The 27,758-nt window shown below is 38.7% G+C and overlaps 2 protein-coding genes across 8 annotated transcripts in view; both read left to right on the forward strand.

Annotated features, from left to right (window-relative positions):
* Positions 1–25,681, forward strand: part of LOC124217340 (odorant receptor Or2-like) — a 32,040-nt gene extending 6,359 nt beyond the window's left edge. The window contains exons 2-5 of the mRNA XM_069135316.1: positions 22,961–23,060; positions 23,174–23,278; positions 25,100–25,255; positions 25,338–25,681. Of these exons, the coding sequence (XP_068991417.1) occupies positions 22,995–23,060; positions 23,174–23,278; positions 25,100–25,255; positions 25,338–25,394 (384 nt within the window). The 5' untranslated portion in view covers positions 22,961–22,994 and the 3' untranslated portion in view covers positions 25,395–25,681. The remainder of the gene's footprint in view (positions 1–22,960; positions 23,061–23,173; positions 23,279–25,099; positions 25,256–25,337) is intronic.
* LOC124216896 (uncharacterized) overlaps positions 1–27,758 on the forward strand; it is a 176,067-nt gene that overhangs the window by 18,420 nt on the left and 129,889 nt on the right. Inside the window, exon 3 of one of the 7 annotated variants that reach the window (XM_046621973.2) lies at positions 14,670–14,760. The exons of the other annotated variants lie outside the window; for them this stretch is intronic. The gene's annotated coding sequence lies outside the window, so the exon portion shown is untranslated. The remainder of the gene's footprint in view (positions 1–14,669; positions 14,761–27,758) is intronic. 7 annotated transcript variants of the gene reach the window in all.

Raw genomic sequence — 27,758 nt, forward strand, 5'->3', positions numbered from 1 at the left:
ACCTAACCTACCTTGGTGAAAATGATTTTTACGATTAACTCGGAATTTTTAAAGAAATCGAGCCATCTCGTACAGTCTTGTACAAAAAAAATTGCAAATACATTCATAGTTTCTCGTAAAAACTTGTCGATTTTCGTGAAGATTTGTATTTATTCAATAAAAAAAATCGACAAGATACTACAATTATTAACGAAAATTAACAATTCTTTGCAAAAAAAAAAACTGTGCACACTTACAATTTTGTGCGAAATACTACGAAATGTTCTAATTTCCGTAAAAATTTGCAATATCAGAAATTTTCACCGGGGTATAACCTGGGCTTACAAAAAAAAAAAAAAAATTAAAAATCGACGATACAAATCCGATGGTAAAAGTTCATGAAACTCTCTCGACTTGAGCGAGAATTATCCTGACGCGAAACAGTTTGGCAGTATTATTATTTACACCGTAAGCGATATAAGCGATAAAACAGGGTTCGCTAAGGGAAAATTGCTCGTCAGTATAATTCGTCGAGTCCCCGATCCCCGGAACCGGAAGAGCGGTAATCCTCGGGTAATCCCGCGTGTTCTGCAAAGTGTTTTCCACTTCGCTTATACTCTAGGATTTCGTCACAATTTCCAATCGCTAACGGTTAAGGCACTAGCTGTACAACCACTTCCGCTTAGCACCGCGGATTAGGGCGGGCGAGTTTGTACACCTTTGCCTTGCCTCGAAACAGGCACGCCGCCGACTTGTTTATACGGAAAGGTGAAAGCACTGCGAGGAAAAGGGTGGGTGGGGCTTATATTACGTATTCGTTAAATAGGATCAAGTAGTGGGAAGCCTTGTGTTGCTCGAACAGCTTTACTCGACAAGATTATGGAATCGGGGGTTTTGTGTTCGCACCGACTAGAACGGGACACGCCGATGGTTGTTGTTGAATCACTTCTGAAAACCGTTTTTAACTTCCGTTAAAACGGGTAACGTTTGAATAACGCTATTGATATCACAGGCGTTGCAAGAAAATTTGCCAACACATCTTCTGCTCGCTCGTGTGTGCGGTAAAACTAATTTCTTCAGTTTTTCCTACGTTGTGGAACGAAAAAAAAAAAAAATTTTATCGTTTATTTTTTGTACTCAAACAAGACCCTGATGTCAGTTTCTTTTACATCGGTATCGAATTGACGCGATATAGATTGAAAAAAAAATAAGAAAAAAGAACGTACTACGATCGAGAATAAAGAAACGAAAAAAAAAATAGGAATGGTGTGATGTGTTAGAATTTTGGTTACAGATAGAAAATGAGAAAAAACAAAAAAAAAAAACAACAACCAACCTTCATTTTATACTCTGAACTACATTTTCCGGCTGAACGGTAAATAATGTAGAACACTTTTAGATGTTTTTTTTTTTTCTTATTTTCTCTCTTTCATATTTTGGCTCTTCATCGAACTGCTGAATTCGACAGCTTTTAATTTCACGAAATTCGTTCGACGAAGGTGGCATTTTTCTTTTTTTCCACACATTTCGTGCAGCAACCGATTGTAATATTACGTGTGTGTATATGTACACAAATATAATTACGCACGCGTGTATACATCAAAGAGAGTATTGCGTTATTAAAATACTCATTTGATATACTCGGCCGGTTCTTAAAAAAGTACCTCACCTACAGTTCGCCGGTACACCTTTCAAATATGTCCGTTCCTTACATCTCCTCAGCGCTTAGAGTCGTCGTGTCGTTGAGAAGCGAGAGGAGAGAAAGAAGGTTGGGAGAAAATGGTAGAGAAAAAAGTAAAGTGAACGAGAGAATGAAAGGCGTTGAGAGAACTGAACGTAAAAATTTCATACTCTGCACCACCGTTCTGCAGTTTGTGTATATATATATATATATATATATATATATGTATATATGTATAATACATGCAAGAAGACATGCAAAATTGTATATACATGTATGTATATATGTCGTTGTCGTGTCAGCGTCGTGAGAACTTTAAAAAGCCAACGAATTTTACCATACGCCCTCGGGTATTTGGGTTGCGGAGGAAAGCTGGGAGGGGGAAAAAAAAAAATTAAAAAAAGGTAGAAAAAAAAACGGACGAAAATAAAAAGAAAAAAAAAAAAATTAAAAATGACGACGGCGGGAAGGGAGGGGGATTAAGTCGAATAAGAAGACTTTTAATCCCTCTCGGAGTATCTCCTAAACTCCCTACTCCAGCCGCAGGAATTACTCCCCTGGGATGTAATATTAACTTAACCTCGTTTTACGAATTTATTATAGTCGTATTTTCTCTCCTCTTTTTTTTTTTTTTTTTTTTTTTACTTCTTTTCGCCCAGCTTTTTTCGACTGCCGTATCTGTACGGTTAAACTTGTGCTGTTCAATGTACTTAGATTGTATGTATCATCATATTCAAGCATTTCACCGTGAACCGATCTACGGACGATCCTCGGCATTGGCGCGATGTTTTTTTTTTTTTTTTTCACTATTCCTAATTGTGGTGCACAGTGTACAAAATGAAACGTCTTTCGTCGAGTTTTGGATTTTTTAGACCACGGGTTTGAATTTTAATGCTTCGAAAAACATGTAACCACGATCGATTGGCCTCAAATGTTTCTCACGGAGTTTTTTTTGGAAAATGGAAAATTTCGAAACCAAGACACAAGCGGGCAAGCCTTCGGTTCAGAAGCTGGAAGTAAAACAATTAATCGAAAACTGAGTATAATCGAATAAAATATAAATTAAAAAAATACAAGTTTACGTCTCATCAATTTTGTCAGACTTTTTACTTTCTCGTTTCGTCTAAAGACTCACGTTCTTCGAACAAAGAATTTATGCGAAAAAGAAGCTGATCGATCGGTACCGTTAATTCGAAAATAGGCTTTTTGCGTTGTTGGAAATAGTAAAAATCAAATCTACGGTCCTGAAAACCTAGAACTCGGTGAAAAATGTTTTTTTTTTTTTTCTTACACGCTTTACACAGTACCTGAATATAAAAAAAAAAAAAAAAATGGACGACGACGAGAGGCACACGTAGGTCGGTTCGGGGTGGAATGCCTCATTATACTAATTGCTGCGCGTTGTCACAGTATTTTTACACTATACCTAAATGCTTTCTAGCTTGTTAAAATATACACGTAACTTTTCGACAAGTCGTCATAAATTTTTGATTTTACACATTCACACACACACACACACACAAATATACACCTCAAAATTATTCACTGCACTATTCAGAGGCACACGCCGTATTACGAAGAGCAGAAGTGCCGCCTGCATTATTCACGGTTCACATGCACGTATGTATGTACGTACCTACGTAATGCAGCTTGAAAATCGATTGAGCAGTCTGACGTAACGAATCGTTCTACCAGATTTTCGTTTCGCGTTTCCTGTGAGTGCGTTTGTATTTTTCTCTTTATTTTCTGTCATAATTTTCACTTTTTTCTTCAACGTTTCATGGTCAGGAAATTCTGCACGTATACGTGTACATCGCGTAAGAATGATAACATATCGATCTAATCAATCTTTTTCACCTGTGACGCAGAAAAAATGAATAAACGAATGAAAAATTTAATCTATCATCGAGACTTTGGATTGACGTAAACCTACGTTACAGATATAATCGTGAAACTTGCATCACGCGGTCCTTTCATCCGTTCAACTCGGAGTAAACGTCGCTCTATTATCGGCGAAAGTCAGCCGTCGGACCACCGTATAATATAAAATGGACGAAGGAACGATCTCCAACACAAATATTATTCCAAAAAATTGGATTACCCTTATCAGAAGACGGCACACGCCCAAGGCTCGATCCTCGAGTGTTATCGTAGCCTTTATTTCCTCTTTTTTTTTCTTATCTAATTTTTTGTTCGTTCGCGTTTTTCCTTTTCCTTCACCGGGAGAAATTTTTAGTTCCAATTACCGCTCGTCCTTGACTATTTTCATTTTTTACCGCAATCGAAAAATATAGATCTAGGTAGAAAATAAAAATTAGTTTCCTAGCTGTTACCGGAAAGTCTAGTATTCGTTGTTATTCTTTCCCGTTACGATCACTGCTACTAGATTTTCTTGCAACTGTTGCGAAAATTTAACGCTCGTTGCAACGATAAATTGACGTTGAAGCCTCGTTTAACTAAAAAAGTAGAGTAAACCTCAGAAACTGATTTTGCGTTGCAATTAGCAAAAAAGGATCGACAAATGGATCGCAAAATGGTTAGGCGTACCACGTTTTTTGTAATTCCAAAAATATTCAAACAGTTTTTCTAACGATACCTGTTTTACCGAATTTTTCTAGCTACTGTAACAAATGAACTTTTTCTCAGCGCTGACAGTTTTAGTCACTTTCACAGACTCTCCATCCGTGTGACAAAATTCTCCTACAACTCTTCGTCGGTTCCGCGTTACTTTACCATACGCATCTTTTTCCACCTCGAAATTGATCCGAATTGGATAAAAAATAAACAATAGCAGCATTAACTCCTTTCTCAATCGTTATTCAGACCCGACAAGCTCGTCGCGTCGCTCCTTTTCATGCGACTTACGTGCAGTATTTTCGGTAAACTTTCGGAAGAAAGGGACGGGCGATGGTCGCAACCCCTTCTCTTTATCCGGAGAAAACGAACACCTTCGAACCGAATAACCTTCGGATACGTAAGGTCGTTATTTGAAGGGACAACTGGCCGAGCCGCCGTTAAGTGCTTTCCTCCCCCGTCCCTGGGACTCCTTGTTTAAGGTTTCGCCCACTCGACGACGACTGCGATAACTATCGGCAGGTCCTTATTGTGTTCACAGGCAAAAACTTACCTACAGCAATACAGACGATGGCTCTTGCTTCATTTATTTATTTGGGCTATTTATTTTTCACCCATGAAATAAATATTGAAGACTTTAAACCGTTAAACGTTACATTCTACACTGATTTATAGATAATGTCCAAAAATTTATACTATTTTTTTTTCTTTTTTTTTTTTTTGTCTAAATTGCTATTTTGCTTTTTCACTTTTTCAGTAGAATAATCATGATTTTCAACAGAACGATCATTAATTATGTACCTCATTCGGTATTATAATAAGTGACAATTTTTATCAGAGAAAAATACACGTAATAAATAATATCTCTGACGTAATAATAATTATTATCTAGACATCGCGTCACGTACGAAATAAAAAACTGGAGAATTTATGCTCGGTCGCAATCACTTGATATATTTATTTTACATCACACGTGTTATTCCGTCGCGATAAATCCGATCTACTGTACAGTAAATTATCCCTTTGACCCAGATTATTTCATTCGATTCTATTATTACATCGATTTAAAATTTCGATCTGGTTTCGATAACACCCAGGACAGTCAGAAAACGGATATGTTATTCTTTAATTATAGGTGTGCCGTTAATTCGTTGTATCCACAATTTTCAGGAGCTTCGAATTCACTTTTTATCAGGATGAACATTTCGCTTACACTCCTCGCGGAATGCTTTCTCAATTTTAAAAAGGAACGAAACGATATTCTTAGCCGCAAATTATTATACGGTTGAAAATCTGAACAATTAACACGAGAAGTTGAATCCTTCACTGTTTTTGCAAACGAAAATGAATTATTCGAATCTGTAACTAGATACTCGCCTTAATAATTGCTATTGAAGACGTATATTTATTTGTTATTCATAATTCGAGCTAAAAAAAAATTCCGTTCAATTTATAGCGTCTAAACACTTGACCGAAGAGAAAAAGTATTTTGAAAAAAGAAAAGGCAGAAAATGAACACGTTCCCTACCTAGCGAACAGCTGCTGCTCTCTCCGCGTTCATGAATGGGGGATTATCGGTCAAGCCGGATCGCCTTGCAGGTACATAATGTGTGTTACACGTTATTACACGGCCGGGGGGGGGGGCAACGAAGTTTCCCACGGGGTGATGGAAGGTCTGAACCTACGCCGGGCAACAGTTGTCGAAGCCGCGTCCCTTGACGCAGGCTCCGAACAAGGGTGGATCCCGCCACCCTCCTAATGATGGGGTTAAAATACACCCTTCCGCTCCGCGAAGCTGCCCACAGTTGCCTGCCCATCCTGGTTTACAATATCGCTGCACGCGCCGCGAAGCCGAGGCCAGATTTCCGCAGCTCAACCCACGATCTCGGTCAACGGGTCAGGAAAATCCGGTCGGTAAAAGGCACCGAAAAGGTTTTCAGACGCAGTGAGACGCAAGTCCCGGATCTCGGAGTAAATCGAATGATTTTGGTTACAGGTTCCTGTACCGAGACCTTACCGACACTTAGCCAAGACGCAAACCCGTTTCTGGAATGTTCGAGGGTAGAGAAATCAAAAAAAAAAAAAAATCACTTTCATTGATTTTATCGATTATCGGATCATTCGGTTGTCTGACGTTATCGGCCGTTCAATAATTTTTCTTTAGTGCTTTGCAATCTTAACTTTCGCGACTTTCGTCCTGCTGATTTTACAATTAGAAAAAAAGTTGTCACTCATTTTCCTACATTATTCGTTTCAAGATTTATTGCATTCTGTGAGTTCCCAGATAAGGTATACGGATATATTGGCTCGTGACAAGTAAAAAAAAAACAGAATTTTTCGACCTTATTCGAATAAATATTTACAGGTAATTGTTAAATAAATAAAATCCTATCAGGTAGAAGAAAACTTGTATCACGCTACCTTATTGCGTTGTATGTGTGTAAAATTTCACGTTGATCGGAAATCCGCTATCCCACCGCTGCCACCAGCTGTTTGAACGTTGATACTATAAAATTATCTGAAATTCAGATTTTATTTGAAAAATTGAATGTTCGATCGTGCAAATCGTCCGAGGTATTAGCGAAGATTTGGTTTCTTTGAAGAATTTTGAAAAACTTGAAGTACGTGGGAATATTTTCCAACGTCTTGTAGATTGCTGGGTAAAATTGACGTGGCCGCGGGACTAAATATCATCGTCACTGCACGAAAGGATACCTCGCTCGCCGATAGTCAAAGTTTAGGAATAAAATTACCGTTAAGGAATTCGTCAACTGATACGGGGCGAAGAAGCTGTAGAAGATCCCCGGAAGTTTCAAGTGCGAGATTTGCATACAAAGATACTCTCCCCTCCTCGTTTCTCCTCTCCACTTTGTTGGCTCTCTCCTCCCTCTCCTCCTCGTCTCCCTTCGTACTTTTTTCAGAGGTCCAGGCGCGTGGCGTCCCGCGGGAGCGGTCCAAAACTTGGCCAACAACTTTCTATTCGCATTTTTACGGCTCGTCGAAAAGATGGGTCTCCGAGGCGTGCCGGATGATAAGAGAGACTAATTTTCTACCCACTTTATGCACGCCCGTCCCACGATTCATTTACACAAGCCTTCTTTTTACGCGCTTCTACATATCTATATCTAATATTTATACGTGTTCGTGGGCGCTAAAACCCTCCAAAAAATTCATCCCCTACGGACTACCCTTTTTTTTTTCTGAACAAGCTGAATTCAAACTTCGATATTGACGTATCTTTCGGTGAAAAATGAAGCATGCACTATTCTGTTTTGTTAATTTCAATCGTGAATCAGAACAAATCTTAATTCATCATTGAATATATGCAAATCATATGCTAATAATGCACGAAAAATTATCATACTTTTACATACATTGTAATAATGCGATATACGTTGATGATTAAATTATTCAATATTCCAAGTACCGATACTGATGAAGGTACTTGAAGGAAATGATTTGCTTGAATGTGAGCCTGTCGTTGTTGAAAAAATTTTCACCACTGCACAAACAAATTCTTTTTTTATCCAAAAAGGCAGATAAGCAATTTCAACACTTATCATTTGCAATAAATGGAATTCCAACTGATAAAAAAAAAATCTATAACATGGGTTCGTGGGTGAGTAATTAATAAGTCAATATTTCGTGGGTGCGATAGTTGAAAAATGCAAAAATTTATGCCGTAACATATATTTTAATTTATTCGAATAAATAGTCTTACTTGAGCCTTGCTTTTAATCCGTCTGAAAAATTTCCAATCAGACAGTTAAAGATCCGTTTATCGGTAGTTAAAAAAGAAATCTACAAAACAAGATTCAATTTCCAGTCGAAGAATGGAAATCTTAATCAGATTGCGATTCACCGGGAATAATTTGAGGTGGTTATTATCAAATGTTAAATCGGTGATTCAACGACAGGTGTCGTAAAGCTTTTCAACTTTTCCATTTGTCGAACCCTCGATTCTTTTTTATAGCAGATAAAAATCACTCCTTTTCCTGTATAAATATGCGGGACGGATTTAAGGCCGAGCTATAAAGATTTCAGACCGTATTAAGAGGGTCTACAACCGCGTATTATTGCATCGACGGGGGTAAGATTAAATATTTCCTTAATAATTTCAAGACTCCGCTTCTAACGCACAAGCAATAAACAAAAAATTTCAAATCATAATAATTCACTTCTTCATCGTACGAAATAATTGGCGATCGACTCAAAGTCGCGTCGAATAGTTCGCGGATTTGCACGAATTCGGTATCGTTTCGCACTTGCATCGAGACTATCCGCTGATCTTTGGCACAGGCAGCGGGTGTATAAATTACATCGTTGGCGTTTATTTCTGAAAACCTAGATATCACGGGTTGTGTACAAATGTAAACAACCGTCCTTGCAGACACGGGGCGGGATAAGCGGATAGATATAGGAAGTTTACCTTGATCTTTGTGGCAAATATTGGATCTCCGCAGATCGGGTAAGAATTTTGGATATTGCTTGTATATACAAGCCAATCCGGCTCTCGAGGCCCTCGGGCTATCCTTTGAAGATTCCTTCCCTCGTCCCGAGAGTCCTGCAGCCCCCAGGTTTCACTGCACCGCGTGCGATCGGCGTTATAAAAGCGTTAAAAAATTTTCCGCGAACGATTCAAAGTGAAAAGCTCGGGACGAGGTTGACGAATTCAGGATTTATCGTGTCAGTATTTTCGCAACGCGAGGAACGTCCCTTCCGGTTAAGCTTCTCAACTTCTCTCGATATTCGCGAATGAGTTCGCGATGTGTTCGCATTGTCCATATTGCGGATCGCTGAGGGTGTGGGTTAATTTCCGGGCAGTTGAACACACGGCACGTGTAACCCAGTTAAAACCATACATATACGTGTATATATGTGGGTATACACTCGTATTATTTGTAACACAAGGATGTCCCGATAAGAAGGGATTCGCGTTGAAGATTTATACGACGTCACGTTTGCGGCGCGAGGCGAACGGAGCAAAAAGCTTCGGAATACGTTAACCGCGTGCAGGGACGCGGAGAGAGAGAGAGAGAGAGAGAGAGAGAGAGACAGAGAAATACGACTTTCAGAATTACAACAGCTCGAAAAACCCGGTGAATAATTAGCGAGGCGGAACCGAAGAACGAGAAATTAAAAATATTAAAGCCGAGGAGAAATATGATCGAAAATGATTTTCCATCCATAGACGAAACGAGATCAAAAGAATTTCTCTAGCGATTTTTGCGAACCTGCAGCATCGGCCTTGTCGAAAGCTACATTTTTATATCATATACCGCGACAATCTGTTGAAACTTGAAAATCAACCGCGCATGCGCGAGTTTTATCGGCTGTTCGCGCAGGCTGGCCAATCCGAGTTTTCAGCTGTCGAACTCTTTCTGCCGGCGATGCGGTTGATACGAATTTTCGAGGTTAGAATCTCAAATAATCGAGGCAGCGACTCGGAAAGGTTTCGGAAGCGTTTGTTGTCGGGTCGGAAAGTTGATTCTTCGAAGAACGCTCGGAATTCAACGCTTACGCTCTTTGAAAATTCAAACGTAGACATTTTGCGTAGGTTGGCCCGCCTGCGTCGCGGACAAAATTATCGCTGCGGGAAGATTTGGCCGACCAATGAGATTTAATTGTTTGGCGCATGCGCGGTTCATTTTCAAGTTTCAAGAGATCGTCCCGGTATAAGAGAAATAATGAGGGGATTATTTACGAGGGTTTACATCAACCCTCTAAATACACGCAAGGAAAGAGACACCGTCAGAATAAAACGGGTCCAGAGGTTAGTCTGTACAGATAAAACGGAACGAAAAACGCTCTGAGTGTAACGATGGTGGCATATACGCGATGATATTCCTCGTATTTTGTATCGAGTTACAACCGTTACATATTGATCGATACCTGTATCTGGACATTCCCTCTCTCTCTCTCTCTCTCTCTCTCTCTCTCTCTCTCTCTCTCTCTCTCTCTCTCTCTCTCTCTCTCTCTCTCTCTCTCTCTCCTCTGCCTCTCCAATCTTCCTCTTTTATCCCCATTTTTCTCCAACGGAATTCTCGCCCATCATCCGGAATGCTGACCGGTGGTCGAAACCGCGGCTGCTGCATACTGCAGTCTGTGTATGTGTGTGTGTGTGTGTGTGGAAAGGCGATCCGGTATCTATTCTACACACCGAAAATCCAACCAAAGCACGCATTGCCGGTATGAAATATACATTTTTACAAATAGATTTTTCGGCCTACCGTTCCGGAAATAAAATACGAGCGCGTCATCTCTCTCTCTCTCTCTCTCTCTCTCTCTCTCTCTCTCTCTCTCTCTCTCTCTCTCTCTCTCTCTCTCTCGATTTACTTACGATCGAAGCTCTGCAGGGCTTCGATTCCTATTATTGCTTATACTTCGTGTATATATATATACACATATACCTATATCTTCCACTACGTGATTTCCGATACTCCGTCTGAGCCCCTGTTTCACTTGTATCGAAGCCTCTTGTAACCCGGGGGCAAAACACGAGACTAACAATGATAACGCTTCTCCACCCTCCCCTGCCCTAATATTTTTTATATCCACCGATCATTTTTCATCAATTGTATAACAAGCGATCCCTGGTTAAATATCTCGAGATCATTTTTAAACACTGAGTGATAGACGATGCCGTATACTTAAGGTGGATGTGTACACAGCTCATTGTCAGAGAAAAAACTACTGTACTTTTTTTTTTTCAAGTATAAAATTATATGATACACATATCTGTTCCATTGTTTTTTCTGATTTTATTCGTTTCGTGAAATATGTGATTCGTTTATAATAACACGCCCTGGAGTCTAATCAATTTATCAAAATCGATGCAATATACGTATAATTACCGTTTTGTATTTAATATTTTTTTCTACATCTTAAGTGAAATTTACGAAGATTCGAACCGACTCAATTATTCGAACAGTGTTTAGACGATAATTACTCATTTTTATGGCAAAGAGCATGAAGAATTATAAAATCAATTATTACATACGTTTCGATGATCTGAAAGTGAATTTATTAGATTCCAGTATCTGGGCGTTTTATTCGAAAACCAAACGAATTATCGATCGAATGAAGAAATGCAATTGAACGAGGTAAAACAATCGAACAAGCATATACGGAGAAATTTTTTTTTTTTTTTTTTACTGCAGCAGATTTTTTCCAAGCTCAAAAAAATCCAGATTCGTTTCCTCGCAATTGATTATCCGAATGTATAAATTTCCAAATTGTAACGAGTTTCAGGAATAAAATAATACCGTGTATCGAAAGCGGGACGAACGATGGATTCGAAATGACAGAGACAGCGCCGTATTCCCTTTAAATAGGACCCGAAATTAAAACAAGTTTTACAACGACGACGCGGTGACTCGAAGTAATTAACTACCCCGCTGCTGGTCTATTATAGACCACCACATCGTGCCGTGCCGGCATTCCCCTTCTTTTTTCCGAGGGGGAAGAGAGTAAACTTTTAAAAGACGTTATTAAAACGGATCCTACCCAGGTAGGATACAATAAGATACAAAGCTGCGTAGGAAATTTGAAAGCCCAATCGATGCGGCCGTTAATTAAGTCTGTTTGTACGTAATTATAGTTATTTACATTCAAAGTTATACAGAAGCGGTGAGCCTGAGAATACAAACCGTCATTTTCACATGCGTACACTCAGAGAAATTTTTAGTTCCGGTTACCGCTGACTGTTTTCATTTTTTACCACAATCGAAAAATATAGTTCTAGGTAGAAAATTAAAATTTGATTTCTGGCTGTTACCGGAAAGTCTAGGATCCGTTGCTATTCTTTCTCGTTACGATCACTGTTGCTAGATTTTCTTGCAACTGTTGCAGAAATTTAACGCTCGTGCAACGATAAATTGACGTCAAAGCCTTGTTTAACTAAAAAAGTAGAGTAAACCGAAGAAACTGATTTTGCGTTGCATTTACCAAAAAAGGATCGACGTTAGCGCAAAATGATTACGCGTACCTCGTTTATCGCAATTCCAACAATATTCGAATAGTTTTTTTAACGATACCTGTTTCACCGAATTTTTCTAGTTACTGTAACACATGAAATTTTTCTAACTTGTGTTGAAGGAGAAATGATCCTTTATCAATCAATAATAATCAGCTAAACTAAGAATAAAAATTACACTTCCGTCAAATCGTGATACTTATTTGGTTTAACTTTTTAAAATCATTTACTGAGCTCCGCATATTTTCGATTAATTTAATACGTACAATTATTTCTCGACTATAGCTAGTACATTATTCAGTAATGTTAAAATTGGATTCGCTCAAAAGCTTCCTTATTCGTACGTAAGAAACGTTTATTTATTTGGTACTTCATTTACAAGTTCAAATCCAAAATGTGAAAAATTCATTTGTTTGCTGATTTTCTACATTTTCAAGTTTAGAAGGTTGAAATTATCTAATCAGCTAATCGTACAGCACTAGTTAAAACCAATTTTCTACCATTGTTTCACACTCACATCACTCGTTGATTTTTCGAATTCAATTTTCCGATCGAAAACTCATCATCTTGTTCAAAAAAATGATGCTCCGCAACGTCACGTATCGAGACAGCATTTTTTTTTTTTTTTCTGCTCTCACATCTGACCAACAACGTTGATCGGGTGAAAATACAACCGTGGCAGCTCGGCCGGAGCTCGAAGGGCCAAATCTTTATGAAAATTAGAATCAGTGGTTCGCTTACCTGCAGCGTCAAAGATGTAAAATTATTTTATCACCCTCGAAGCACCGAGATTACACGCGCTCGCTTTTACCACCCGGTGTTATGATTACCCGAGTGTCGTCGCACGGCTAATTGTCCAGAGAACCGAGGAGATAAACTTTTCCTCGGCTCGGCGAGTCTGCGTTTATTGCTCGAACTGCGGTCGGTCTTGCGATACAAAACGACCCGTGATTAATGCCGGACACTCTTTTTTAACAGACCCTTAAACCGGTCCAGCTGCTGTGCTTGCCCCGAGGAAAGAAATGAAAACGAAAAAAAAAAACAAAAAAAAAACGAAAAACAACTCACGTACATTTTAAGCAACCAAATGGAAAGCCGGTCGTTTACGATTTTTACATCGTCCTGACATCTCTACTCGGTGTTATTATGCTAATCGACGGATTAAACGGAAATAATCTTGACGATCTTCAATCGCTGGATTACAATTTCTTCGTCGTATTTCTTGTGATAACGGTTTTTATTTCATTTCCATGCTTTGAGACGACTGGAAAAGGGTTTCAGGGTCAACGTCTACATTTTTCAGGTTTCTCTTTTAGCCGTTGAATTGAGCTTAAGACCTGCCCAAATTTCGACAAGAACATTTCGATCTAACCGTACGGAATTAAGTAGAAAGTATTCCAGAATTTGGAGGAAATATAAGCGGACTAAATAAGGCTTTCAGATATCTGAAATTCTAAAAATAATTCGTCCCTAAAGCCGGGGTATTTTTTCGAAAAGTGATCGATGATCGTATAATCCCAAGTTTCCCAACCAACCGTTGATGACAACGACTGTATGTGACAGAGACTGAAAGGGTACAACCATAACCGTATTCAACGCAGCAGAATAAGCCGATGGTTTTCCAGATGTGTGGTTCCGTTGATTCTCGAAAAGTATAAGAACTCGATGGGTGGTAGGTCGAAGTTGGAGAGAGGATAACTTCCCTTTCTTTCCAAACATCCATGCCGTTGTAAAACTTGTAGGGATCTCCTCGCGGTTAAAGATAGTGCGTCGGCTCGTACGCGTTCATGTTTTTATTGTACTTGGTGCGATCGACGACCGCTGATCTTGACCCAAAAAGGATATAACTTATCGAGCGACAACGGCCACCCTAACACGTTCGTACTGTCATATGAAAAAAACATAGAGTACAAAGAATGTCGTACGGGACGGTGGAAACGTTGGACCTTGCGAAGAAAATTGAGAAACGTAGCGCGAGGAAAGACACGTGTCGAGACATGAGTTGACAGGGTCCGCATAAATACGGAATAATTTTAATAACGTAAGTGCTGGGACGTAACGCAATGCTGTTGATGGAGACAGCGTCTCTCGATACCAAATCAATACTGAATCTCCGGACCTTGAAAATGATAGCATAAATTTCACTTTCCCAGAAGTAAATCTGGTACATGATTCGAGGATGCTATCAAATAATGATGATTTGTGTAAATAAGTTCATCTCCCTGCCTTTTGTCTTGTCAATAATGAATTTTGAGAAGAAAATTTTCATCAAAAATTAAAATCCATTCAACTTGATGAAATATTTCGATTTTTCATACGGTTGTTAGACTCTGATGTGGAACATCGGTTCAAAATTCGAAATAGGTACGCCAAAATTACGCACCGCGAGGAGGTAAAGTCGATCTAATATTTCATGTGCCTTTTTCCCTCTCTTTTTCACCATTGTTTTTCCGTATTCAGGCCAACACCGAGTCCCCTGTCATACGAAGGCCGAGCTCATTCTCACTTTTGGGCTTCGACTGGAAATTCCGTGTTTTCCGTACGGGATACGGTAAGTGCACCAGTTACTGACCCTGTCCCAATTATTAACCTTTTTCGGTTGTATCTGTTTAATCCTTGGATCTAAAGTTACCAAAAAATGAATTTCTAGTGTGTAACTCTCTAGCAATCGGTTTTAGTCATCGAGAAGTTCGCAATTTCTACCGTCAATTTATAATTTTGGAGAATAAAGGGTTCGGTAGTTGGGTCTAAACGTGTCGATAACTGGTACACTTACCATAGTGTGTTGTGGTTATCTCCTTAAGGAAGTCTAAACGGCAATTTTTTACTCTTTAAATTCTCATTATCTCGGTGATCAATAATCAATTGTCAAAAACGGACGCCACGGATATCGTACTGTCAGTTCCTGATATTGCGAGAACTCGACTCCCTCAAAGTCATTCGAAAATCGCGAAATAGTCGATTTTTTCTTCGTCTTTCGGTATGACGACGTTACTAACTTCAACTTCTATTATATCCTCCTGTCACATTTGATGTTCCAAGTGCAAACATTCGTCCATAATGCGGCAGAATTAACACAGACAATTATTTTTCCCGCATTATTAAGTGTTGTAATCGACCTGTCATCGAGACGAGTCACACTCGCATGTGTATATTGGCTAATCATTTATCGCCGTTGTAGTTAAAAACAAGGCGTGACTTAACGGTTACGTTGCGTACAATGTATCCTTGGTTTCAAGTCTGCGAACCAGAAGGCCCCCTCCGCGTACTTGTTTCAGCCGATAGTTAGCCAGGAATCGCCGAGTTCTACCTCGTTGGAATCAAGCGGCTTTTAGCCGCGTGCCGTTCTGTCGACGGACTGCGCAAAACACGAAGCAGATGTTTCTTACAATCAGCGTGGATCGAAACGGCAAGTAAGATTCATTGCCTTCTCATTGTCGGAGAAGGAAAGAACGGAGTAGCAGACCTTGAGTTTCATTTCTCTCAAATATTTACTGTGAAATGAAATTACTGTACGAGCGATGGATCTTGGAGTATTCTGACTGAATTTCGTAATCCCTGAATAACGAGTAAGTAGCTGGTGAATATTTGAACAAAAACTATTCACGTTGATCTTCATAAAAAATGTCTAATGGGCGCCAATCGTGGTACATGGAATCATTGTAAAGTTCAATAATGTGTTCATGAATATTAGTCGTGAAATCTCCATCATTTCATTTTCCGAATGTTACAACGAAGTTGCATCCGTTCGTTGAAAAACAAACCCAGTTGTTCGACGTATATGATTCTTTTACTCAGGCATCGTTAGTTTCGCATTCTATGGAATACTTCTCACCGCATAATTTACAAATTGACAAAGTTTTCTGAAATCTGTGAATCTGGATCCTCCTCTCTGCTAAAACATTCAATGCATTACCATTCTTCAATCGCACGGCATTTAGGATATTCTCGTGGAATACATCACAGGCGCTAAACTTGACCACAATTATGACAATCCAGTTTCCAATTCTTCTCATAGCACTTCGAGTCAACACTCATTCGTGTGCACTTGTCGTTGTTAGTGAAGCTTGTTTTGGCTACTATTCTGCGGGTGTGCTGTCGAAGTTCCGAATTGTGAAAGCTCCGACAGGTTGAAGTTCCGGAAATCTTACAAGCGAATTGTCACCGCCACAATTATTTAGTGTACGAATTATTGCAATAAAAAAACGTACAGTGCCGGCCGAAAGTTTGGGTGAACCGGTAGAAATTTCTTCCCGCACTAAAAGTTAGATGGCGGACTTACAAATGAAGATAATCGAACGTATCAAACGGTGTGTTCACGAAGACCTTCATTTTGCTATTTTGGAAAATTCTGTTCAATTTTTTTTGGCCTCGGTACGTATTTTTCGCTCGTTGTTGACTGTTTTGTAGCAGTCGGAAGTTAACTCCACATCTTAATGAAAAATTTCCTCCTCGGTTTTTTCTATGGTAAATTTGAAAAGGATATAGTCCAGCCGAGTAAGCATTGACTCCTGTTCTTTTCGAGAATAGTATCGCCAATTTTTTCGTAGGTAGATTCGACCTCAACCAATGAGCCCTTGATTTTGCCGCCACATCAATCTAACAGCTGATTGTTTATAAAAATGTTGAAAAAAAAAAATCGAATTTTTATTTTTAATTTTTTTTTTATCACCGTGAGGAAAAAATGTTTGATATAAAAGTAGTAGGTCTCATTCTCGTTCATAAGAAAAAAATGTTTTGATTTACAAAATAATTTTTATTTTAGCCGCAAAATGTAAAAAACCAGCCGTTTTTTTTTTTTAATCTCAATCCAGTTTCCTTAATTATGAATTTAAACCTTCGAAACTCACATGTCGCGTGTGAACTTAGTAGTTCAAAGACCAGTCCAAAAATTATTCGATTATCTCGTACATTATGGCAACAATTAGCGATTTTCGAAAAAACTTTGGATACCAATAGAATCCAACGTACTGTATCCAAAAAAATACTATATCTCGTCTATACCTCAAGGGTCAACCGTGAATTTTTTCATTCTGATTTGAGCTTCATTTTTATCAAAATCAATTAGTGAATCGAGGCAAACGCGAGGCGTTGCATCCCAGCAGCGCGGCAACGTGAAACGACGTCGTGGCGTCGCGGTGGGGGGTATACGAGAGCGGGCGGTCGAATGGTAGTTGTTAAACGAATATCTCTGGTAAAAATTATCGTAGGAGAATTTTTTTTTTCAAACTAATTATCTTTTTCTCAGCTATCGGAATATTCAATTATTTTTTCATTTTGATCAATATTTTTTTTTATTTATTTTTTTTCTTTTATATCGCAATATCTCCGGCAAAAATTGTCGTAGAAGGATTTCTTTCTTTTTGAATCTAATTAATTTTTTCTCAGCAATCGGAATATGTCATTAGTTTTTTATTTTGATAAATGTATTTTTTTTTTTTCATGTTAAAAAAAAACGTTCTACGACAATTTTTACCGGAGATATTCATTTCACAACTACCGTTCGACCGCCCGCTCTCGTATGCCCCCCACCGCGTCGCCTCGCCGTCGTTTCGCGTTGCCGCGCTGCTGGGATGCTACGCCTCGCGTTTGCCTCGATTCACTAATTAATTTTGATAAAAATGGAGCTCGAATCGGAATGAAAAAATTCACGGTTGACCCTTGAGGTATGGACGAGATATAGTATTTTTTTCAAATCATAATATTATTAACATTGATAATAAATCGCAAATAAGTAAAACAAGTGTAACTCCGGTTCTAATAATGATGAGGAGGTTTTTTTTTTCAATTTTTCGTCTCAAAAATAGAAATAATAATATTAAAAAATGTTTTTCCTGAGTCAATAATTTCAGCAATAATCCTATTTGTTAAGTAAGAAAAATTTTCTTTCCTTTTTTTTCGACCTTTGTCGATGAAAAAAAAATTTTTTTCAATCGCATTAGTAATCTCCAGATCTGTAAGTACTACGAGAAATTTTTTTTGACGCTGTAACCCCATTATCTTGGATTCTATTGGTACGCAAAGTTTTTTCGAAAATCGCTATTTGTTGCCATAATGTACGAGATAATCGAATAGTTTTTGGACTGGCTTTTGAACTACTAATTTCACACGCGACATGTGAGTTTCGAAGGTTTGAATTTATAATTAAGGAAACTGGATTGAAATTAAAGAAAAAAAAAATGGCTAGTTTTTTACATTTTGCGGCTAAACCGGAACATATTTTTTAAATCGAAGATATTTTTTATTATACACGAGGATGAGAACCTACTACTTTTATATCAAACATTTTTTCCTCACGCCGATAGAAAAAAATTAAACATAAGAATTCGATTTTTTTTTTCAACATTTTTATGAACAATCAGCTGTTAAATCGATATGGCGGTAAAATCAAGGGCTCATTGGTTGAGGTCGAATCTACCTACGAAAAAATCGGCGAACCTGTTCTCAAAAAGAACAGGAGTCAGTCGATTACATGCCTTATTCGCCTGTACTAATACCTTAACCTAAGATTCCGTTTCTGAGAAAGATTCGGACGATTTTTGTTTGCCCAAGGATTTAATTTTTAACTGAGAAAGACATGTTTTAGAAACAAAGCTGTGATTCAATAGCTAGGGGATTTCAGAGAAAATTTCTCGAGGGTAAAAGGTTGCACGGGTTTATATAGGAAAAGTTTTAACGTGTAAAATTGACCAAATATAAAGAACTTCGTATTTAAAAACGAGGCATGATTATTACTGTACGTCATCAAGGCATGTAATATCTGATCATCGTTAAAAAATGAATGTATCGATGAATATGGGGTGGTCGGCGCAAATGCAATTATTTATTGATAACAAAAATCTCATACAGATGAGGTGAGAGACGCGATTGACTATATTATTTTTTCATGCGTGAAGAATCAAGTTCAAAAGCTCGAAGTTTCTTCTCTTCAATATTTTATCTGGAATCTGATAGTTTTCGAAACACAACAATTGATTTGACGAATTTGTAATCAAGAAAGGTATAATTTTTCATTAACGGATTATCTATTTTCTGCTTTCAATCGAATCAACAGAATTACGGATGAGCGTTTTGTTCGGAAATAATATTCCTTTTCGAGTATTCTTTGTAATCAATCAAAACGTAGAAGTTAAAGCACTACTTCTCGCGCTGCACATTCGTTGATAAAAGTATCCAATTGAAAAGTTTACAATGCAAGCTTTTGAGTTCGCTCACTATATTCGTCAATATGCCGACATGTGACGATTAATTATCAGTAAAAAATTAGCCGTCGTAAATATGCATTTTTGAACCTCACGCACAAACCGCAATATATTTCAACAAGGCGCGATTCTGTTACACCTAGCAATACTCGAGCAATTGATTTCACATTATTTGTTCAATTTCACCCTATAATTTCTATCCGATTTTATGGAATCTTTGATTAATTTTCTTCGTGTTCTTCGCTGATTCATTTGATCGTCAAACGTAATAATCATCCGATTCTGTTTCTTTAACCCAGCAACGTCAAAGCATCAACTCCATTCTCGCATTTCGTTTCGTATACTACGTTAACAGAGATAACAGAATCACAAAAACCTCGCAATGTTACTCAAACGTCGGCATAACGGTTGTAAGGTTTTCGTAAAATTTTGTCACTTCTCGTGCTGTATGAGTCCACACGTACCGAAATCGGCTGACGATGACCCGTATCCTCGCAATATTTTCACGAAGGTAATTTTAACAAGAGTTCTCAACGTACGTCGATGCCACTTCATCTCGACGATGATTTACGATAGACAGCTCGCATTTTCATCCGATATCACCGATTAAGTATTCCCTGAGTTCTCACTTGTACCGACGCTTGGCGCCCATTACTTACGACATGCACCGGTATCCATTAGCTCACGTCAAGTCTATTTGACAATTGGAACAGACTAATCCATCGGTGGCTCCTCACCAACCAAAGAAGAATTTGAAATCCAGAGAAAGTTCGACAGAAAGAAGAACTTATGAAGATGTACTTGTCGCTAGAGACGACGATTCGCTTCGCAAAAATATCGTCGAGACCGATATTCGGTTGGCCGTTGCCTCTTGGGGCTAAGCGTATCATCATCCTGAAACGTCAGGTTTTTAAGCTCTTATCTACGGCTCATATGATAATTATACTTTCAGCACAGATATTCAATATTTACCGCAACAGAGAAGACCGCCTCGACATGTTCTTGTGCATGACAGAGATGTCGGCAATATTTGGTGCGATGGCAATTACGATTATCTGTCATATCGACGAAGACCGCCTTCGAGTTGAGTATAAACGGCTCTTCATTGCCCTATTATTCTCTGTTAAAAGAAAATGAGTTACAGGCCGATGTTTAATTTTCTGACAGTGAACGTGCACGGTAAATTTCACGCGGAGGGAAATTCCGTGTCACAGTTGTGGTCGATGAAAATTATAACAACTTTTAAAACTTTCGCTGTACGTAGTACAAACTGACTGGATATTTTTACCGCAGCAATTTATGTGACTGATGTGACTTTACGGTGCTTTGTCCATTCTGCCTTAGTGGGTCTCGCGATTTCGAGCTTTCGAATCTTTGTTCGCTAGTTACTGATAAATTCGGATTCGCCAACTTTCGAAAAAGGCCCGATTCTGACATCTTTAAAGTCGACTTTTTGATGGTTCAGTATTTTTGAAACTCAATATTTTTCCCTTCGTGATATTGCCCATTCTCAAATCGTGATAAAAGAAAAACAAATCTGTCGGTATAAGTTTAATCGTAGGTACATTTTTCCGTTCGCAACTTTTATTTTTCTACAAGTCATCTTTTCGCATTTATGGTCTTCAGAGGTTTTTAACCATCGTTAGTTTAACTTTCGGGGTTTCGTCTCGTCGACTCTTTGGACTTTCGCATATCTGTACACCACCCATCACCAAGTACTTGGAAACATTTGGGTCTTTGCAAAGATAGTCGCCAGATATTCGGTGAATTTCCATCCTGCCTGTCTTTTTTATGCCCAAGCAGTTTCCGAATTTCTCAACTGACGATACGCAGAAGTGTCGTATAGACACGTCAAAGTTGCACAAACTGATTGTCGGTTCTGTAATTCATGTTCTGAAAATAGCCGTCGCGTCGAATGAAAACTGTGCAAGTTTGGTACGGATGCATGATGTTTCAGATGATTCGATGGAATTTTCCAATTTACTCGTCGCAATATCAGTGAAGTGTCTCGCATCAAGAATACATGGAACTACTCATAATTCAATTATTTGCAGACTCGCGCACTAAGTGATTGTACGTACGAATTACCTGATATAATGCTATGTTAAATTATTCACGAAAATACGGGGCTTATAGAAAATTACTGGTTGAAAACTGTACGCATCTTTCCCAAACTTGCCGTCAAAAGTTGCATTTTACATTCGTTGTCATGGTAACAAAACAGTGTTCTCATTCCAAAAACTTTTTACCAGGCATTGATAGCCGAAATGACGACGTTCGTGAAAGATGCTACGGATCAAGAATCAGCTGTGATTCGGTTCTACATAAAAAAGTGTTCATTACTCCACACAATGATTATTGTAGTGGGCAGTCTCGGACTGGGTGTGTACCTTTTGGCACCCATTGTTCTACCTCAGCCCTTACCGCTTAAGACCGCATACCCGTTTTCAATGGAGCCATTTTGGATTTGGACTCTTCTGTACGGCTCAAATGTTTTCGTTGCTCTCCAAGTTGTATCCTCAGCGTCCATGAGCCTGATCTTCGTTGTTTTAACCTGGTTCGCCGCTGCCAGATTTGAGATCGTGAACACGGAAATCGAAAGGGCGAGCAACCTGAATGAAGTCAACAAATGTGTTCGACATCACCAAGAATCGCTAAAGTATGATTAATTCGTGTCCGTGTCAATTTCAGTTTTTTGATGCACCTTTCACAAGAATAAACGGGGCATTCCATACCATTCCGACCTGGGCCTGACCCTTGACCTCTCGAATTGGGCTCGTGATTTTTCATGTGATTGTTCCCACGTTGAAAGGCGTTTAGTCTTTAGAAAATATTTTTTCGACTCGTCTCGAATTTTCTACAATTTTTTAGAACGATTTTATTGATCGACGCAATTTGACAATCTGACAAAATTCCAATAGATAGAGTGTCGTATATAATAAAATTTCAACATCGCCTACTTTCCATGTTCGAATTTTCGGGAAAAACAACATTTGTAACAACAAATGCATCTGTTGTCGTCTTGTGCCAAGGTACTTGACGGATTTGTACCTCGGGCAAATGGAACATTGCGAAATATCGTCGTTGGGAAGCATCCTCTTTTCTTTTGCCCTCTGAAATATTTTTGGCAGGTGCATGAAACCTCGAGAAACATTCATTTGTGAGTTTGATAATTTTTTCGTAAAAAATGAAAAAGTCACAGATCTCCAGCAATTACATTCCCAGGCCGATAAGCTTTCCCTGCATTTTGCAGTAGAGCATTAATGTAAGCCTCAACATTAAAAGCCTGTTCTCCAACGTTTCCCTGCTTCGCAGTTTTATTTTCTGCAGAGAAATACACACTTTAGTTTTTGCGAAACGAGCGTTCAGCTTGTCTTTTCGGTTTAGTCGTACAGCAGGTGAAATGAGGAATCATGGGCAATTCAAATGATCGATGTCGCGTTGAAAAAAAAATGATATCAACTCTTTTGTTACTACGCCACCAGCTTAAAAATGTTGATACTTCCTAGAAAATTGAATGGGTTTAATTACCGTTTTTACGATTTCCAGGTATGCGAGCAGACTGTCAAAAACTGTGGGTCGTATGGCTTTAGCGGTGGTCGCATCGAACTTCTCTGCCGTTACGTTTGGAGGAGTCGTGATCACTTATGTAAGATTGATTCGTATCGGATAAAATTAATATGGTCGGAACCGTTGGCTGCCTATTATCTGTGCAGTCAGTCTACATTTTTTAGTTTTTTTTCGCATTTCATGTCAATACAGAGGCAATTCTACTCACTTGAGTTCTTCAAGCTGATGTCCATCGTGATGGTAGCCACGTGCCATCTTTTTTTGTACGCCTGGCCAGCGGACTACTTGGCTCAGTTGGTAAATGACTTCAGTTTTTCTTGTCGAATTTTTCTAATCACGTCTGGCCAGACTTCAGTTTTTTAATGCTCGTGATTTTCGAACTGACCGAAATCGTACGTCAGCAATCGTTATAAATGAAATGATTGAAGCTCAACAGTAGATTGTGCATCGCGGAGGCAAAGAAGGTCTTTTTGCGCCGAGGGTAAGTTTGCGATATGAGTCTCAGACGAGCGTCTGCGCCTGTTGAACACAAATTTGCAAGAACGACCATTCTGCGTTACCTACGTCGACAACTAGGCTACTTTGTACTTTTTATGACCCCCAGTGCCTAAAAGTCAACTTTCAAGTAGTGACGCTTATTAAAAGTACCAGTGATCTTGTTTTTGAGAGAAGGTGGCACGGAAAATAGGATTTGTAGCATGAGCACATACGGCGTGTCACATGAATGTATCTCTGGTGAGAAATATGTAGAATTGAAGTCCGATCTCCATCGAAACGTTGGTGATTAACATAATTAAATGGTGTTGATGTTTCAACATCCACAGAAGGCGGCCGAATAAAACGCAGAGGATTCATATGATGGTACGCCGTTTAATAGTGCAGCTCAACAAATGAAGGTTAACGTTTTGGTACGCACATCGCAAACATTTTGCTCAGCATCTTTGGTGCTTGGCGAAGTAGAAGTAAACGAAAAATGTCTCACCCTTGGTTTCGAGGAGTTTCGCGAGCACAAACTTTCACGAAAATTTCACAAAAAATCCTCACCTTCTCTCCAAGGTTAATGTTATTGGGCTCTAAGGGAGCGTGAAGGTGTCGAATGACGGTATTAAAGCCCGGATCAATTTTTGATCATTCGCTTGCAATATGACACGAAATGTTCTCGTTCAAAAGCTATATTTGTGAAGGCAAGAAGTTGCCACGGTACCGGAAGTTCACTCGTTGCAAAGTCATTAGAGTTGAGTATAATGTTGGATGTGTACAAATATATCGTCAGTCATCCAACAACAGTGTCCACAGTCAGGGTCAACATGGAAATATCAGAGAAATTGACATTGGTCACAGAAATCAAGAAAATGTCAGAAAGTTATGTCAACGGTGAGGCATTTTTTAGATTTTATTGCGAAAGACGAAAGCTTGTATCAATATACGACGCGACAACCTCCACTGTTGATACATTTACGGTGCTCTGACCAATGGACGTGAACATACATGTGAGTCGTGACACATCGGAGAACGTACTGTATTACCAGTTTTTGGTTATTGAGCATTAGGCAGCGCGAATACGAATCGGGTAATCAGCACAAGGATACAGGAATCACGCGGAACAACCTTGGTAATATTCATTTAAACTCTAAACTAGCGCTGATGCTCAGCTGAATTGTGAAGTCTGGCGATCCCCGGATTGCGAGCGAAGAATCCAATTGCAAAGTTCACCGAATGAAAACAATTCGCAATATTGGAAGAAATACTTGTACGCGTGTGAACTGAAAAATTCCAACGATCAGCCAATTGCACCACTTGGCCAATTGTGCTCTGCGGCAGCACGTTTGGCACATATGTAGCAATGATGATAATAATGGTAACAATAACGACAACGAAAATGATCGTGATAATGATAGTGATAATAAACAGGATAGCTCACTTTCGGTCATTTTATTGGAGCATGACCACCTTGGATACTTATGGAATATCTTGTTTCAATTTTTCTGCCGTACTTCAAAAATGATCAAAAAATTTCGCGTACCATTTTCTTAGCTCAATCGAATTATCGATTTGTCGTTATCACCTGCACGTTCGTTAGTCATTAAAATCGATGATTAATTTCAATTTCCCCCGAAGAGTCAACGAGTATCGGAATCCGTTTTACATGGCCAGTGGCTAGGCAAATCGCCTAAGATGCAACGCTCGGTAGTGATGATGCAAAGGGCCAATGATCCAGTCATAATCAAAATCGACGGCGTGCTTCCTGCCTTGAACCTGGAAACGTTTGGAGTTGTACGTACATGACGAGCCTGTGGTACAATTTTCACTTTTTCACAAACTAGCTCAACCTTCTGATTTTCATTCTTTATTCCAGGGGTTATCAACCAGTTTCTCGTATATCGCAACGCTTCTCGCTCTGTTCGGCGAGTGAATACGGAAGCAGATAATCCGCAGGATCGCAAAGATTTTGTTGCATCACGACATGTACCCAATTTTCTGTATATCCGCTGGTCTAGTAATTCAAACCCAGCAGTCGGGCATCGAAAATTTCATTCGACTGTGATTATCCTATTTCATTTCACATGACGAGATGATCATACCTACCTAGTCTGAGGTATAACAGGAAAAGCAGACGGCTCAAATTTTTCATTCGTCTTCGAATTACTTGGTGAAAATTTGGGGAATAGCCGGTGTATTGCAACGATACTTTTCAATAAAACATAACAGGAACTTGAAATATCGAATGTAACTTGGTCTCACGTGATTACAGTAGTTGGTACGCGTCAACCTTAGGAAGAATGAATAACCGTAACAATCATAAATAGTGCTAGGTGTGGTAAAAAACGTCCGTACATTTTGAATGTACCGCCAAAAATAGATGTTTTTTCATGTTTCGCCAATTCGCGAGCATTGATATCATTTCGTGAACATATGATCATAATATATGAGAAGCTACTAAAGACGAATCAGTGATCGAAAACAATAGATTTTCTCACCAAAGGTTCTGAAAAAAATACAATTAGATGGTTATTTCATTCTACATAGACGTAATTAACTGTCAAAAGTAGGTACGTAATTTTGTTCTGAAAGGAACTTTTGCTATTGTGAATCTGCAACTTCATTTTACATAAGACTGATCTTTGGTATGGATTTTATGTAGAGCCCTAATACACTCAATAATTGAGAAGTTTTTAATTTTCAAATTTCAAGGACAAGCCGCTGATCTATGCAATAATAAGAAAATCATTCTGCGTATTAACAAACAAGAAAGAATTTTTTCGTCAAACGTTCGTGGAATGACGGTATTTCATGACATGTTCTCCACAAATAGCTCTTAACCCCTTATGCCACGAATTACGAAGAAGATGAAATGAAAATCTCACATTTACTCAAATAATTTGACAGTTTGAACTTAATCTAGACAACAAAAAATAAAAATACCTTGCGATACACGAAAAAACATATAATTAGTATTTAAAGTTGGTTTTGAACAAAATCTTTCAATATACTGAAAAAATATTACAAACAAACATATATGGTTCTGTATGTAATGAAGGGTTAACTAACGTAATTCTAAATTCTAAGCATGTTTCTTTTTAATGTTATAGACGTATGAACCCATCTAGCAACGATCCAAGCCAGTTTTCAAGAAGATAACTTCAAAAGATATTTCCATCCGTGAATTCCAAGGCGGAATTTGCGTCCTGCGTGATTTTCTGCCATATGTGCGGTTCAAATAATAATAACTATAAAACCAGGACGATATTTGTATTCGAGCATGACTCACATTCGGTGCAACCCGACAGATTATTGAAGAAACTCGACAGCGTGAAATATACCGAAATTAGTTACACGTTACGTACGAACATCAATTGGCCGATCACTGGTAAAAACGTTATGGTGTCGAAATTTTCATCGGGCCGCAAATTTGATGTGTTATTAGGCGTACATATGAGGATAGGAAAATCGGTCAATCTTCCTTCTTTTACGCCTTTCCAATTACCAGAAACTTGAAGATATAATCGTCACCGCAGGCGACTTATACTTATGTGGAAGGTGTGGAAATCTCCACACTCGAAATGCCTGGAGTGTGGAATTCCACACTCGAAAATTCTCCTGACTAACATTGAATTTCACAAGTATGATCATAACAATTTTCTGTTTGCTTTTCCTGCTTGATTCGATATGGAAAAAAGCGATAGACGAGCCAAAAGATCTAGATTTGCAGGAACCCAAATTACCGCGCGTCCGTAAAGCCCCAAAACGTTTGGAGAAAGCTCAAGTGCACGTGTTTAAGACACCTGAATAATACAACCGAAAAATTTTCTACGAGATTCTTGACCAAGTCATTACTTCGTTGCAATTGAGATATCGTTCAGAAACAAATGGTATAATCGTTAATTATATGGTGCTCGACATTTAAGCTCACTGTCAATAATTCCTGACATTTTATCTCACAGCTAACGAAGATGTCGTACATCGAGAAAAATTTCATTTGTTACATTAACTAGAAAAATTCAGGTATCGTTAAAAAAAAACTGTTTGAATATTGTTGGTAATGTTGGTAAAAAATGAAAATATTTAAGGACCGATCGGTGATCCGTAACTGAAAATTTCTCTCAGTGTAACTCGAAAAAATGACGGACCGTTCACCAGATTTAAAAGGTTGAAATCAGGGCCGTTTCGAGTCAATTTAAGAATCGAGTTTCCCTGAAGTAAAAGGGGCTCTTCCAAGCATTCGGCGAGCAACGTTTGACGCTAACCGGCGGGCGTTGAGGGTGAAAAATGTTGTGCA

Source organism: Neodiprion pinetum, chromosome 4 (assembly GCF_021155775.2).
Source record: "Neodiprion pinetum isolate iyNeoPine1 chromosome 4, iyNeoPine1.2, whole genome shotgun sequence".
In the NCBI taxonomy this organism is placed as follows: domain Eukaryota; kingdom Metazoa; phylum Arthropoda; class Insecta; order Hymenoptera; family Diprionidae; genus Neodiprion; species Neodiprion pinetum.